The 16,786-nt window shown below is 37.6% G+C and overlaps 1 protein-coding gene across 4 annotated transcripts in view; it reads left to right on the forward strand.

The window, feature by feature from the left end:
* The window catches only part of CEP95 (centrosomal protein 95), a 42,406-nt gene that overhangs the window by 5,884 nt on the left and 19,736 nt on the right, over positions 1-16,786 (forward strand). For 2 of the 4 annotated variants that reach the window (XM_042916659.1, XM_042916660.1), the window contains exons 5-9: positions 3,155-3,265; positions 5,998-6,103; positions 7,807-7,922; positions 14,648-14,767; positions 15,294-15,487. In XM_042916659.1, coding sequence (XP_042772593.1) covers positions 3,155-3,265; positions 5,998-6,103; positions 7,807-7,922; positions 14,648-14,767; positions 15,294-15,487 — 647 coding nt within the window. Of the gene's footprint in view, positions 1-3,154; positions 3,266-4,227; positions 4,284-4,812; positions 4,830-5,008; positions 5,074-5,997; positions 6,104-7,806; positions 7,923-14,647; positions 14,768-15,293; positions 15,488-16,786 lie in introns of those variants that run through there. The other 2 variants (XM_042916661.1, XM_042916662.1) reach the window with 2 other exon arrangements.

Here is a 16,786-nt window from a genome sequence, read left to right on the forward strand (position 1 = left end):
AGTAAGCTTATGAAATAAACCAAGTGGCAAGACTGAGCCAAGACAAATTGACTGGTAGAGTTAAGGCAGCCATTCTTAAGAGGTTTTTTAGGAGAGTCAAACATTGAGTTTATGATGGACCTGAGTCTGAGATGTAAGAATTCTGGCTGGTGGTTAAAGGTATGTTTTTTGTTATTTTGTTATTTTAAAGCTAACATGCTGCTTGTTTGTAGTAGCTAAAAATTAGCTACATCTAAATATCCATTAAATAGGGACAGGTTAAATAAGTTATGATAGCTCCGTGCAGGGAATTACTCTGCTACTGTAAAAGATGATTGATGATGCTCATTATGTACAATGTTCCATATTAGCGGAACAGTCTCCAATATATGTAATGTCAGAAAGATGTGCACTTAACAATGATAATGTGCAGAGTAGGGTGCTGCTTATAAAAACAAAGGTAAGGAGAGGAAATATGCAGTTGATTGCTTGCAGAAGGACTCTTTGAAAGCATGTGCAAGAAACCTGTAATGCCAGTTGCTTCCAGTAAGAGGAACTTCAGGGCTGCAGGACGAGGGTGGGATGAGACTTCGTTATATAACTTTTATACTTCCTGAATTTTATTTTGTTTTTTTAAAGTTTATTTATTTTGAGAGAAAGAGTGCGTGAATGGGGGACAGGCAGAGAGAGAGAATCCCAAGGAGACCACACTGTCAGCGCAGAGCCCGGCATGGTGCTCCATCCCACAAACTGTGAGATCATGACCTGAGCTGAAATCAAGGGTCAGATGCTCAACCAACTGAGCCACCCAGGCGCCCCTGAATTTTAAGCCTCATGAATATTTTCTCTATTCAAAATAAATAAAACTGTAAATTGTTTTTGAAACTTTTTCCAAAATAGAGTATATCGTGCTTGTATTCTAAAGCCAAACATACCAAATATAAATATATTTGTAAATCCCTGTATTCTAGGTAGAAAACTAGGATTATTCCAGTAAATTATTTCAAGCTAAGGAAAAGAGGGAATCTGTGCATTTGAACCTACATTTGAATCACTTAGAGAAGGCTTACACCATTGGTTTGTTCTTGGGCAGTTAAATGTTAATCAGGATTGGTCACTCACATCTCTCAATGTGATGTTGACAAGTTTTGCAAAAATACTCTGTCTTAAGTTTTGAGTGCAGTTCTAGGAGTAAAAATGGTAAATTAGTTTGAAGAGAATTCATTTTGAGGGATAATCCCAGGGTTTTCCTGTTCTTTTGCAATTCAGAATTGCTTTATCACTGGAATAGGGTAATTTCTGGTATTTGTTCTTTTTAAACCTATAGCATAGTTGTATCTGCTTATGTAACTTTTTAACGCAGAGCTGCTCCTAACAACTCTCACCCACCCCGTGAAAAGTTGCAGAACTGCTTATCTCCTCCAGTATACTGCAAAGCAGCTTTTTACTCGTTGTGTTCTTGTTCAATTTAAAATACTTTCTTCTGTACCATGAAGCACTGCATTTTGATGGGCGGCCTTAGTTGCTGGGTTGGCAGAGGATGCTCCCCATCCTGGCAACTGAGAAGTTCTGAGTATGCCCTTGGGGTATACTTGTGTATCTCGTTAAGCCAGAAAAACAAGGCTTAAGAAGACTTGTTTGCTTTAAACCAAAAAAAAAAAAAAAAAAAAAAATTGTCAAATACTGTCTATCTGTATTGGTAATTTTGTAAAACATCGTATTTCTGGTTTAGGTTTGTTTTGCATCATGAGTGAAATTTTGAATGGCTAGATTCTCTCAAATATCAAGTTTCCATGGTGTCTTTCCCTTACTGGTTTGAACTTAAGAGAATGCAGGCATGACCTCCCAAAGGACAACCCAGCTGTCTCAAGAGTTACATTCCTTCCATACCTGATGTTGATGAGAGTCCATTTTAGGTGATATTAAGCATGCTAAGTTTCCATGCTTTTACCAACCCATTTCTTGTCAACATATCAATTTAGCATGTATTAAAAATTTATTAGGGGACAAGTATTGTGCCAGGAATTGTTTAAAGAGTAACCCCTGGGTGTAAAGTGGATGTGGTGGGAGGTGAGGCTGGAGAAGTTGGGACTGAGGTGAGATTAAAAAGTTTTACGTGCATGGCCAGTGTTTTTAAGAAAATTTAGTATTGAAGTTTAGTTGACATACAAAATTACATTAGTTTCAGATGTACAACATAGTGATTGGACGGTTCTATATGTTACACAGTGCTCACTGTAATAAGTATAGTAACCGACCACTACCTTACAACGCTATTACAATGTTATTGATGTTATTCCCTATGCTTTATTTTTCATCTCTGATTTATTTTATAACTGGAAGTTAGACAAACTGTATGCAAAGCTGTATAAATTGGAAATTTGTATGAATGGACAAGTTTTTAAAATTAGTATTTTATTTATTTTTTGAGAGAGAGAGAGAGTGAGAGCACCTGGGTCTGAGCAGGGGAGGGGCGTAGGGAGAGGGAGAGAGAATCTCAAGCAGGTTCCACGCCTGACATGGGGGGGGGGGGGCGGTGGTGCTCGATCCCAGGACCCTGGGATCATGACCTGAGCTGAAGTCAAGAGTCAGACACTTAAGTAACTGAGCCACCCAGGCATCCCACATGGGCAGTTTTTAAATTAAGAAAAATGACATAACCTATATAAAATGAATAGGAGTTAACAAATAGAAAAAATGAGGAATTCCTGATGAAAGTATCCCAACAAGTTTTTTGTTTTTATGTTACTCTACTGCTGTTATCTTCAGAACAAACCACTATCTAGAAGTAGGATCCCACGATCTGAAACTGTGTTGCTTCCTGCCATTTTTTTTCACCAGCCTAAAAAAAGTTCTGCTTAGATACTTTATATCTTGGTATAAATCTTACCAGAGGATGTTTTATTAAGTCTACTTATTTTGTTTCTTGGTAAAGGAAGGAATATGCTAATTAATTACCAAACTTTATATTCAAGACTGCTTCCTTTGTTTTTTCAAATATAATTAGGTATCAAGACATTCATGTTTTTAATATTTATAATATTATTCGTTTTCCTGAATTAATTTGTAATTCTTTTATCTGAACAGTATTTACACAGTGGTATATTTGTTTTGAAACTTTGAGACTTTTAGTTTCTTGGTTAATATTTTTAATAGCTTTTTATCTTGTGTTTAGGAGAAAATATAGTGAAGGGAGATAAAGAATCTATTAAGAATCTGCTAGAAATCTTTGATGGGTTGCTGGAGTATCTTACAGAACACATCAGTGAGACATCTCACGAAAAAAGTAAGTTTTAAAATTGTAATTTGATTTGGCTTATATTCTACATCATGTCCCTTTTTGCCTCTTTTCTTTTTGTGTATTTTTCTTCAAAGGAATTAGAATAACTAATGCATATACCTGGTAAATTAAATCTCACTTCTTAACTGTTCTAAGTGGTTGGAAAAAACTATCTTAGACTATCATCATGTCCTTTGTCAGTTTGGATGTGCTAATCTATAAAAAGTTCTGATTAAAGTTGCTTACTGTCCTATTATTGCATGAAATGACTTATTCCAAAATTTCCTGTCAGAACTGCCATTTTTGTTATAAATTTGGATATTGCTAAAGCATTAACAGTAGGAATTGGAGTGTTTTTGTCTTTAACCTATGTTTAGGTTTGTGACAGCCTGAAAGTTTTATTTTAGCCTTTGAGTAATCCAGTTCTCCAAAAAGTTATCCAACAAGTTTTCAGCAGCAATAACAACATAAATTCTAATATGAATGAAGACCAAAAAATGTGGGTAGGCTCCTCGTTCCTACTTCTCACGTGGTTGTGATAACATCTGGCCTTAAACTCTTTAGTGATAGTTTTCTACCTTTTATCATTGTTGCTGAAAAGATTTAAAGGCATATGTAGGTCTGGCCTGGAGGGAAAAACTGCCACAGGGGATATTTCTTATTTCAAACACTTGAGTGTTCTGAGTGTGGAGTGTTTTGAGTGTTTGAAATATGTTAAATATGTACCAGCCTCGGTTCGCTAGGAGGATTCATAATTGCATGCCATGTTTTATTGCTCTCAAAGAAACCTAAGTTTCTGACTTAAGTCAGGAAGACAGCCATAACTGCATACAGTAGTCCCCCTAGATGCAGTTTTGCTTTCCACTCGCAGTCCCCCTTGGTCCAGAAGCAGATGATCCTCCTGAGGTATTGTCAGAAGGTCGGTTATTAATAGCCTAATGCTACATCACAATGCCTGTGTCATTCAGCTCACTTCGTCTCATCACGTAGGCATCTTATCATCCCACATCATCACAAGAAGCAGGTGAGTACAGTACAGTAAGATATTTTGACAGACCACATTTCTATAACTTTTGTTATAGTGTGTTTTTATAATCGTTCTATTTTGTTATTAGCTATTGCTTATCTTAATGTGCCTAATCTAGAAGTTAAACTTTATCATACGTATGTATAGGAAAAAACATAGTATATATAGGTTCAATCTTATCTGGTTTCAGGCATCCTCTGGGGGTCTTGGAACGTATCCCTCGGGGGTGGGGGGGGGGGACTGTTAAACAATAAAAACCATTATAGGAGAATTGGGGGAGAGTGAAAGACATGTGAAATTTACCTAATTCAAGGCTACTTAGTAGGTATTTTGAGGCTTGGTGGCTTTAACCATTTTAGCGACAAGATTAAGAGATGGAAAACTACGTTTGGTGGAAATTGATTAATCTGAAGTTTTACACTAACAGCAGCAGTTTTTACAATGTAGTGCTTGATTTCAGGTAGAAGAGGAATGGTAGTGGCTTTACCACGAGTAGGGCAGTGGGGATGGCGAGAGGAGGGCAGAACTGAGAGATACTTAAATGTGAGTCTGGTAATAGTGAGACGCGGAGGCAGGGCATGCGGGAGGGAGATTTCCAGGGGAGGTCAGTAAAATGTGGTGAGTTTAGTGCTGCTAGGAGGGGGTTGCAGGGGTGGGACCTCCCAGCGCAGCAGTGCTGTGGTTGGATGATGTTTTCTGAAGTGTGATTCTCACCTTTGCAGGTCCAAGTTGATACGGCAGCATTACCTAGAGCTAATCAGAGTCTTCAAAATGCCAGTTAATAATGGGAAGTCAATCTTTATTATCATGAGTCACATCATGTACAGAGCAGCTTTTTCCTGGTACCTGAGCTAGCATTATCATTCACTTACCACTGAAGAACAGGGATTTGAAAGCAGACTTTGCGTCAATGCTAAGTTCTGCCTCTCATTGTTTGAAGCTCTCTAAGCCTCAGTGTTCTCATTTGAAATTCTTCCGTGGCTATAGTGATGGTTGAGTAAGTAGATACATAAATAGTTTAGTCCCAAGCCTAGCTCCGAGTCAGTGCGCAGTGAATGTTACCTAATGTTGTTACAGTGTTGGTTATTTTGAATACAGAAACAGAAAAAAATGAAGGTAGATGCTCAAATAGAGAAATCTCTAGAAATGGGGATGGGAATATTCAGAGGCGTCAATCTGAATCATAGGAAGTTTCGCCCACGTACCTCCTGAAATCAATTCCCTAGTGTGTTGCTGCTGGCGAAAGTGTATTCCTCAGAAATGTTGAGTTGAAAAAGGAGTGGTAGTTTGAAAGGGAACTGCAGCCGAGCTTTGATGTACTCTGACTCTTAGCCTGGGAGGGATAGTCTTGGAGCTTGAGGCTCACAGTTGTGTTCTGAAGCCACAGCCTAGTCCTCTTGCTTCAGACATCCCTTACTGACAATAAAAAACAATAAAAAATAAACCTACCACCTATCTTAAAAAATAAAACATTGCTAGTACAACTGTAGACCTTGCTTTTAAAGCACCATTTATCTTGCTTCTGTTACCCAAGTAATACATGGTCTTCACAGGTGATAATTTGGTTCTTTCTAATTTCATGTTCACAAAAGCCCAGTTTACCAGGAGAAGATGAGGGTGCTTAACTGTTCTTACCTCTACCCACCCCCATATCAAAATAGCATTATTAATTTAGAGGTTTTTTGGTGTTGTTTTTATCTATTCTAAACAGGTGAAACTGGACAGAGTTTTAAAGAATTCCATCAAGGAGAACCTTTAGAAGAGCCAGAAAGTACTAAGGAATCCAAATCATCATGGAAAAAGGTTTCTTTTGGGAGGTAGCACTCAATGTCTATGAATTTAATCAAAACAAGTTATGCTTTTTCCTTCTAAGAATTGGCACACAACATACCACAATGGCAGCAAAAACCAAAACAAACTGATGGGAAAATCTCAGTACCTTCTCATATTTTAAATCTCCCCGACGGAATTTTAAGAACCTTGTGCTATATGTAATACTTAAGTCTCAGTATTAAACACCTGTGTATTGTCTTCTTCCTAGTTAGTTCTTTTATTCCAAAATACTTCTTTTAAAAAAAAAAATTTTTTTTTTTTTAAACATTTATTTATTGTTGAGAGAAGAGGGAGCGTGAGTGGGAGAGGGACAGAGAAAGGAAGATGCAGAATTGGAAGCAGGCTCCAGGCTCTGAGCTGTCAGCACAGAGCCCAACGCAGGGCTCAAACTCATGAGCAGTGAGGTCATGACCTTAGCTGGAGTCGGATGCTTAACTGACTGAGCCACCCAGGTGCCCCTTTCCAAAATACGTCTTTAGTGGGGCGCCTGGGTGGCTTAGTTGGTTAAGTGCACCTGCATATTTTTTTTATTTTTCCCTTGGTCATCAAAATAGTTTATGTTCCCTGTAGAAATCCTGGAAAATACGAAGAAATAAAAAACAAGTGAAAAAAAAAAAAGATGAGCTCTACCATTCAGAACGAAACAAGGGCTTGTTAATGTTTTGTTATACTTGAGTCTTTTTTATAACGTTTTTTTTTTTATTTAGTCATATTGTTTACATAGTTTTGTTTCCCGCATTTAAAAATTTTACATATCAAGTCTTTTTCCGAGTTGTTAAATTCTTTGTAATAATTTTTAATCCCTGTATAACAGACCATATAGGTGCTTCACAATGGGCTAAACCACTCCTCTAAAGTGGAGGTGGATGTTTCTGGGTTTTTTTATAGTTTTTGAAAATGTGATACATGCTTTTGTTTGCTCTTTAAGCTACATCCAAAGAGTATGAATGTTATAAGCCTATTAGAAGTTGCCAGACTGCTTTCCAAAAAGGCCATGACAGTTTATACACTCACCGGCAGTATAAAATTGCTCGTTACTGTATCCTCATGAATCAGTAACATTAACTCATTAACAAATATCAGAGTTTTAAAATACCTGCAACTTTTATAGACAAAATATAATGTCATTACAGATTTGATGGTAGTTCTAACTACGGGTTGAACATAATGCTATGACTTTTAAATGTATGACTTTCCATTTTTTTTATGGAATTTGTCCTGATTTGAAAGACACAGGCAATATCTTCCTGTTTAGGTATAGTACATTGGGGAAAACCTGTCTTAAAGGAGACCACCACGAGATGAATTTCTTGACTTTATTTTTTATTATTAGATTTTTTTTACAGTGCAAAAGTGAAACGATGCAAGGATATTTAATGCAAAATTCATACCCTACCCAGATTCCACCCCCACACCCGTCGAGTATCCAATGTTTATTGTTCTCTGTGTGTATTCTCCTATGCATTTAATCCTTGACACTTTCTACACGGCTATTTCTACCATACGTGTATGAGTTAAAACAGATAAACACCAAAAAGTGATAAGCAACAGAAGGGAGTGTCTTGCCCTTTTTCTGCACGTAGCCATGAGCAGTCTGAATACTCATAGGCAGGCTGTTTAAAGCAGCTTTCGTCAGGAGGGGTCCTCTGGTTAGGCTGGGCCCAAGTAAGTAAGGGAATTCTTTCAGGTGCTCCTTGTCATCTGAGGCTTTGGGCCCCTCTTGGGATGGAGATGAAACAGAATCCACTGGTGAAGTAATTAGACTCGGAGACACAGCACACACCTTTTCTCTAAGAAGTAATGGTGAGTAAACTTCAGATACCTGTTATTCAGCATACAACTATGAAAATAAAAATAGTTATTCTTAGGAATGTTTACAGTTGAGAAGAATAGGGTTGTAACTCGACCTTAGAGTTGAATTTCCAGAGTATACCATGATTAACCTAAATATGAACAGTTACCTGAAATCAAACAAGTAGGAGTTATAGACACATGAGCAAGTTTGTCATATAATATGTGAGACCTGATACCCTGAGAAGAGAATTCTGAATGCAACTTAATAGTCTACTCACATTCAGATTACCCCCTAAGTATAGTTTTCCTAAACTGGATGACTCACTCTTTTCATGGTTTCAAACAACAAGTCAGTGGCAGTTCTTCCAGGCATCAGGCTACATTTCCAAGAGTCTGCTGCTCATACACAGTAAGCCTGAATATCCTCGTACCTTGCTGTGCTTCATCCCACTTCCTGTCCTGCCTACCTTAGTTGTCATGCTCTTTTCTGCCTTCATGTTGTTTCTTCTGCTGGGGTGCTCTTTCTTCATCTCTATTCCTGGCAAATTCACCCTACAAAGCCCAGCCTCCCCCACATGCCTAGATTCTGAGGCTCTATTTCTACACTGTGGCCTTCTCATCTTATTTTGGTAATACTATTCTCACATTGTATAGTAATTTTGAGTATGTTTGTTTCATAAACTGTGAGTTCCAGGGACAGTAACCACACCAGACTCATTCAGCAAATATTTAGTGCTTTCCCTGTGCCACGCAGTGGTGTTATAGTGGTTAACAAAATAGACACCAATCCCTTCCCTCACGGAGCTTGTGTTCTGCTTGGGGAGGCGGCCAATAAGTAAGACAAGTAAGTGAGATACATAGTAAAATTATTCATATTCATCTTAGTGTTTTAGAGCTTCTCAAAACACCAAGCCCAAAATAAGTTGTGGTTTGTATTTTTTTAATGGAAGAACAGGAATGCTGGATAGGCAGTAAGTATATTAAATTGGGAATCCAGCGGCCAAGTTCTCATCCAGACTCTGCTACTGGCTATGTGACTTTGGACAAGGCCCTTATCTTTCCTGAGCCCGTTTCTTAACATGTGAAATTGGAGAATTCAGCAAAACCATCTGAGAAATCCCTTTGAGCATTAGTACTTTGGTTCCAAAGAATATACATTGAAATCCAAGGAATTAATGTTCAAAGAACCTCAATATGGAAGGTTAGACAGTAGACTAAAGGCATGTACTTGCCACTGGGATGAGCGAAGTAACAGAATGACCAGAGTCAATTGAAAGTAACAAAAGAATGCTTCTTGAAGGAAGAGAGTCAAGTGGATTGACAGAAGATGGAAGGGACTATGATTTTAGAAATGGTGTTCTGTGATAGCAACTACCGTGTAGAAAGGTTGCATCTGTAAGAAGTGAGTTGTTTTCAGATTTTAACTATTTGGGTTATAATGCAATTAAGGCAAAAGAGAAAAGGTTGAGAGAAAAGCCAGGCTGAGGTGTTTTGGTTTGGTGTCATTAAGGGCTATGGTAGCTTCCTTTTATATTTGGATTTAAGTCATCAGATAACTGTCGTCGTATACATTTATAGGCATCTAACTTAGGCTTCAATTTCTGGGCTATGAATCTTATTTTTTTAATTGAGATATAATGAACGTGTAACATTATGTTAGTTTCAGATATACAGTCTATGGATTTTATGTTTACATGTGTTGTGAAGTGACTGTCCCAATAAAAGTCTAGTTAATATTTGTCACCACAGATAGTGATGACAACTGTTAAGATCTATTCTCTTAGCAACTTATAGTATTAACTATAGTCATGCTGTATATTTTATTCCCATGACTTAACTGGAAATTTTTACCTTTTGACCATCTTCACCCATTTTTTCCTACCCAGGGTTCCCCCTTATTTATGAAATGTCATATATGTTTATTATAGATACTTATTAATGCTTGCAGTAGACAGGTCCAGAGACTTTTCAGTAATAAAACAGTATATCCTAAAACAGTCTAAAAACTATAAGGAAATTTGAGCGTGTCACTTTCAGTCTGACAAATTAAAAGTGCCAAATGTTAACTAAGCATGAAATTTTGGAGAAATTTTATCAAAAAGAAACAGCATATGAGTTTCTTTGTCATCCAAGAAACTGAAGAAAAAATGGACTCAGGTAAAAATGAATTAGCCTGGAGTCAAGTTGATGACAAATTTAGTTTAGGTAGTAGAGAAATTGTGGACCACGTTATGAATTTTGAATATTAGATCTTAGATGCTCTTCGTGTAAAATATGAAGTTATGGAGTGAGATTCACATATTTTAAGCATGTTGATGTGAAAATGGCCCTGTTGCACTGGGTTGTGGAAAAGGAGAGCATAAAAAGATGTGTTTGCTGGATTTTAAGAGACATCAAATGAATGTCAGACATTTTAAAATATGCAGTGTCTTGAAATACATTGCATGGAGTTTGTGCAAGGTGAATTTTTCATTTTTAGTGTGATTATGTCAGTTAACCACTTTAGTAACTGAGTTTTCAGGATACATTCTCATACCTTCAAAGTGAGGAGTAAGTTTATGGTGAAGTCTTTCATTAAATTGAAGAAGGGATAAATAGTCATTTGTAGAGGAGGAGTCATAAGTCTGTTTTGTTTGTGGGAAGTTTATGTATTGTAGATTTCTAAGGGAGCAAAGTGGATATTCCCTCAATTTCAGAACTATTTTGATACAGCTCTCTATGTAATAACATTATAAAGCTGATTAAATATTAAGCATTCAAAAGTTAGACAAAACAGTTTGACCTATAAATTTTTTATTATGGTATCAACCAGGATTCGTAGCTCAGAGATATACCCACAGAACAGCATTTCTACAATTCTCGCACCTATTTGTATGAGTATATTCCAGTAAAACACAAGCTAGGCACACCTGGCTAGCTTAGTCGGTACAGCATGCAACTCTTGATCTCAGAGTCGTGAGTTTGAGCCCCATGATGAATGTAGAGATTGCTTAAAAATAAAATCTTAAAACACACACACACACACACACACACATTTTATTTACAAAAACAGTTGGTGAGTCAGATTTGGACTTTGGGCCATAGTTTGCCAACCTCTGACCTAGAGAAAATCACTGTTAACATTTTGATTTCTTTACTTACGGATATGCAAATGTGCATCGCATATGTTCTTTTTTATTTGTTTTTAAAGTTTATTTATTTTTGAGAGAAAGTGACAGTGTGTGAGCGGGAGAGGGCCAGGCAGAGACAGAGGGAGACACAGAATCAGAGAAAGGCTCCAGGCTCTGAGCTGTCAGCACAGAGCCCGACATAAGGCTCGAACCCACGAGCAGTGAGATCATGACCTGAGCTGAAGTCAGATGCCCAACTGACTGAGCCACCCAGGCGCCCCTCACATATGTTCTTTTAAAATACAGTCATACAGTGGGGCATCTGGGTGGCTCAGTCAGTTAAGTGTCCGACTTCCATTTGGGTCATGATCTCACCATTCGTGGGTTCGAGCCCCCCATCGGTCTCTGTGCTGACAGCACAGAGCCTGGAGCCTGATTCAGATTCTGTGTGTGTGTGTCTCTCTCTCTCTCTCTCCCCCCCTCCCCCACGCACAGTCTCTGTCTCTCTCACTCTCTGTCTCAAAAATAAACATTTCTCTCTCTCTCTCTCAAAAATAAATAAACATTAAGAAAAAAATTTTTTTTTTTTTTTTTTTTTTTTTTTTAACACTTATTTATTTTTGAGACAGAGAGAGACAGAGCATGAACAGGGGAGGGTCAGAGAGAGAGGGAGACACAGAAACTGAAACGGGCTCCAGGCTCTGAGCTGTCAGCACAGAGCCCGATGCGGGGCTCGAACTCACAGACCGTGAGATCATGACCTGAGCCGAAGTCGGCCGCTTAACCGACTGAGCCACCCAGGCGCCCCAAGAAAAAAAATTTTTTAATGTTTACTCATTTTTGAAAGAGCACAAGCAGGGGTGGAGTGGAGGGGTGGGGCACAGAATCTGAAGCAGGCAAGGCATATGAGTAATTTTATTTTGCTTTTTTTTTTTTTTTTGCAGGGCGATCTATGTGGTTTTCTTTTTTTTAATTTAAAAAAATTTTTTTAATTTACATCCAAATTATTTAGCATATAGTGCAACAGTTATTTCAGGAGTAGATTCCTTAATGCCCCTTACCCATTTAGCCCATCGTCCTCCCACAGCCCCTCTAGTAACCCTCTGTTTGTTCTCTATATTTAAGAGTCTCTTATGTTTTGGCCCCCTCCCTGTTTCTATATTATTTTTGCTTCCCTTCCCTTATGTTCATCTGTTCTGTGTCTTAAAGCCCTCATATGAGTGAAGTCATATGAGATTTGTCTCTGACTAATTTTGCTTAGCATAATACCCTCTAGTTCCGTCCACATAGTTGCAAACGGCAAGATTTCATTCTTTTTGATTGCCGAGTAATACTCCATTGTATATATATACACCACATCTTTTGTATCCATTTATCCATCAGTGGACATGTGGGCTCTTTCCATACTTTGGCTGTTGTCAATAGCACTGCTATAAACATTGGGGTGCATGTGCCCCTTTGAAACAGCATCCCTGTATCCCCTTGGATAAATACCTAGTAGTGCAATTGCTGGGTCTAGGGTAGTTCCATTTTCAATTTTTGAGGACCCTCCATACTGTTTTCCAGAGTGGCCTCACCAATTTGCATTCCCACCAGCAGTGCAGAAGAGATCCTCTTTGTCCACATCCTCGCCAACATCTGTTGTTGCCTGAGTTGTTAACGTTAGCCATTCTGACAGGTGTGGGGTGGTATCTCATTGTGATTTTGATTTGTATTTCCCTGATAACGAGTGATGTTGAGCATTTTTTCATGTGTCGGTTGGCCATCTGGATGTCTTCTTTGGAGAAGTGTCTATTCATGTCTTTTGCCCATGTCTTCACTGGATTATTTGTGTTTTGGGTGTTGAGTTTGATAAGCTCTTTATAGATTTTGGATACTAACCCTTTATCTGATGTGTCATTTGCAAATATCTTCTCTCATTCCGTCGGTTGCCTTTTAGTCTTGCAGATTGTTTCCTTAGCTGTGCAGAAGCCTTTTATTTTGATGAGGTCCCAATAGTTCATTTTTGCTTTTGTTTCCCTTGCCTCTGGAGAAGTGTTGAGCAAGAAGTTGCTGTGGCCAAGATCAAGGAGGTTTTTGCCTGCTTTCTCCTCAAGGATTTTGATGGCTTCCTGTCTTACATTGAGGTCTTTCATCCATTTTGAGTTTATTTTTGTGTCTGGTGTAAGAAAGTGGTCCGGGTTCATTCTTCTGCATGTCGCTGTCCTGTTTTCCCAGCACCATTTGTTGAAGAGACTGTCCTTATGCCATTGGATATTCTTTTCCTGCTTTGTCGAAGATGAGTTGGCCATACGTTTTTGGGTCCGTTCCTGGATTCTCTGTTCTGTTGAATTGATCTGAGTGTCTGTTTTTGTGCCAGTACCATACTGTCTTGATGATTACAGCTTGAAGTCCGGGATTGTGATGCCTCCTGCTTTGGTTTTCTTTTTCAAGATTGCTTTGGCTACCTGGGGTCTTTTCTGTTTCCATACAAATTGTAGGATTGTTTGTTCTAGCTCTGTGAAGAATGCTGGTGTTACTTTGATAGGGATTGCGTTGAATATGTAAATTGCCTTGGGTAGTATTGACATTTTAACAATATTTGTTTTTCCTATCCAGGAGCGTGGAATATTTTTCCATTTTTTTTTTGTTATTTTGATTTTTTTTTAGTTGAAGTATAGTTGACACAATATTACATTAGTTTCAGGTGTACAACATAGTGATTTGACAACTATATATGTTACGCTATGCTCACCCCAAGTATAGTTACCATTTGTCACCATACATTATTATTAGTTCTGTTGACTATATTCCCTATGAGGTTCCTTTCATCCCTGGGACTTTTCAGTCCATAACTATGCCTATTTTTTAATTGGATTTTTTTGGGATTTTGATGTTGAGTTATAAAGTTCTTTATATATTGTGGATATTAATCTTTTATAAGATATATCATTTGCAAATATCTTCTCCTGTTCAGTAGTTTGTCTTTTTTATTTTGTTGATGGTTTCCTTTGCTGTGCAGAAAGTTTTTATTTTAGTGTAATCCCAATAGTTTTTTTTTTGCTTTTGTTTCCCTTGCCTGAGGAGACCTATCAGAAAACTGTTGCTAAGGCTGATGTCAAAGAGATTACTGCATATGTTTTCTTCTGGGAATTTTGTGGTTTCATGTCTCACACTTAGTTGTTTAATCCATTTTGAGGTAATTTTTGTGTATGGTGTTTCATTCTTTTGCATATAGCTGTCCAGTTTTCCTACCATCGTTTATTGAAGAGACTATCCTTTCCCCATTGTATATTCTTACCTCCTTTGTTGTAGATTAATTGACCATATAAGCATGGGGTTTATTTCTGGGCTCTCTTTTCTGTTCTTTTGATCTATGTGTCTGTTTTTGTGGCACCTATTTTTCTAAAGCAAAGCAATGTGATGTGAAGCTTTGTTTTTAATTTGTATAAATGGTTCTGGGCTATAGAACTAGATCTTACTCTCTGGTGGTTATTAAAAGTAATGGGTAGTTTGAACAATCAGACCAACATAGTTCTAGGATTACGTCATTCCTGAGATTTATATCCTCTGGATACAAAATTCTTGGTTTTTAGTATATCATTCGGCAGTAAAAAAAATTCTTTTTAATATTTTCTTTTCTAGGTGCCGAAGGCCCTAACCAAATGCAGTCCAAAAAAGCCCCAACTCTATTACATGAAGAAGTGCTACACCCTCCCTCATCTAGTTTTTTGTCCAGGAGTAGGACATCCTTTGTTGAAGACAGTGAGTAGTAACGTGTTATTAGTGAGACTACTGCTATGAGTTAGAGCCAAAAGTTATTTCCTGGGATACTTTCGGATGCTATTAGTCTTTTCACTTTTGTTGCTTTACGCTTATGATTATATTTGTAAACATTTCCTATTATGAGTTCTGATTTCTTAAGATGGTTTTTGGTCACATGTTGTGCATCTACTATTTTCTAACTCTTCTCTCAAAGACTTTAGGACAATACAAGTTTCTCATATGTTAGCACATCAGTTTACGGTCTTCCAGTTATTAAGGAATGACAAAACATAGCAATTTGAAAAATATTCTCATTTCTTACTGTTATGTCTGGGATTTTTATTAGTTAGTATTACATAAAGTCATTGTTAATGGTGAACTAGCTGTATAACCTGTGGATGAACCATAATTTCTGTAGCTGTTATTCCAGCCATTTAGGTTTTTAGTACCTATAGGCATGTATATATATCAAATGATGTGTTTCTTACAGTTTCATCTTAATGTCTACTTTATTTTTGCTACTTAGTGGAAATTCCTTCTGTGGATGTGATTCCAAGTGCTAGGAAACTAGGGGAACCTATTCAATCAGCTATTCCTTTACATCCACCCTACCACCCTTCAGAGCCTCGAGCACCCTGTCCCATAGGAAAAGAATACTTGCGCTCAAGTCACATCTCCCCTGCTGTGAATTCTACTGGAGAGGGCACTGCATTTTCTGTGGTAAGTGGAAAAGCTTACTTTCAATGAGATGGAGGTCTATCAATTTAAAGACGTCTCTGCTAGAATGGTAATTATAGATACTGCACTAATCCAAGCATTGTACTTCTTAAATTTTGCCTCTGGGTATACTTACATTTTCTTACTCTAGAACAGTGGGGATGAATGTATAGAAAGGAAAATAGTAAGAGCTAACGACACATTGTTTATTTTGTGTCATGCACAGTTCTAGGTACTTTACTGGTATTGAGTAATTTACTCCTCAACAGCTGTGGAGTAGGTACTATTTATTTATTTATTTTTTAATTTCCCAAGGGGAAGCTGATATAAAGAGATTAAGTATCTAGTCTGAGGTCACACAACAACTGTAGAGTCGGGATTTGAACTCCATATTCTAGGGGCACCTGGGTGGCTCAGTTGGTTGAGCGTCCGGCTTTGGCTCAGGTCATGATCTCACGGCTCATGAATTCGAGCCCCTTGTTGGGTTCTGTGCTGACAGCTCAGAGCCTGGAGCCTGCTTCCGATTCTGTCTCTGTCTCTCTCTCTCTCTGCCCCTCTCTTGCTCAGGCGTGCTCACGCGCACGCTCTTTCTCACTTTCTCTCTTTCTCAAATATAAATAAACATTAAAAAAAAAAAACAACACCTTTTTTTTTTTGAATTCGGTATTCTAGTTTCAGAAACCGTATTCTATGTCCCTAGTTAAATCACTGAAAATTTAATAAGAAAGTATGAAAAACAACCTTTCATCCGTATTCCTATTATCCAGTGTGAACTGCTAGTAATATCTTGGTCTTTTTGCTTCTACTGTACTTTAGGAAGAAAAAAATCCATTTTTATAATTATCCTGTCCCTATCCTCCTAGAAACGAACATGTAGGGATATGCAGGTGGTGAATTTATAAACAATGATACATTTTCATTATTAAAAAATTCAGAGAGTACATAGAAGTACGAAGATGAAATGAGCATCATTAGCATTAGGTGGCCATCATTCTAAACATTCTGTGCATCTATTCAGGTAGGAAGGTGGATAAGTTAGAAAAAAGGGATCCTAGGATTATGATTACATTTGGGGGACTTTTAGAGAGGAGGGTAGAAGGGCTTCTGAGTTGCTGGTAATATTCTATTTCCTGACCTGAGTGGCATTTAAATGGGAATACTCCTTTTGAAATAATTCTTGAGCAGGACACTTAAACTTCAATAATAAGTTTTTTAAAATGTGATTGTTTTTATAGTTGTTATTTACTAAAAAGTGTTAAATTTAATTTTACTTACACAAGAAACACATAAGTGAAGTTGAAG

This window comes from Panthera leo, chromosome E1, assembly GCF_018350215.1.
Source record: "Panthera leo isolate Ple1 chromosome E1, P.leo_Ple1_pat1.1, whole genome shotgun sequence".
In the NCBI taxonomy this organism is placed as follows: domain Eukaryota; kingdom Metazoa; phylum Chordata; class Mammalia; order Carnivora; family Felidae; genus Panthera; species Panthera leo.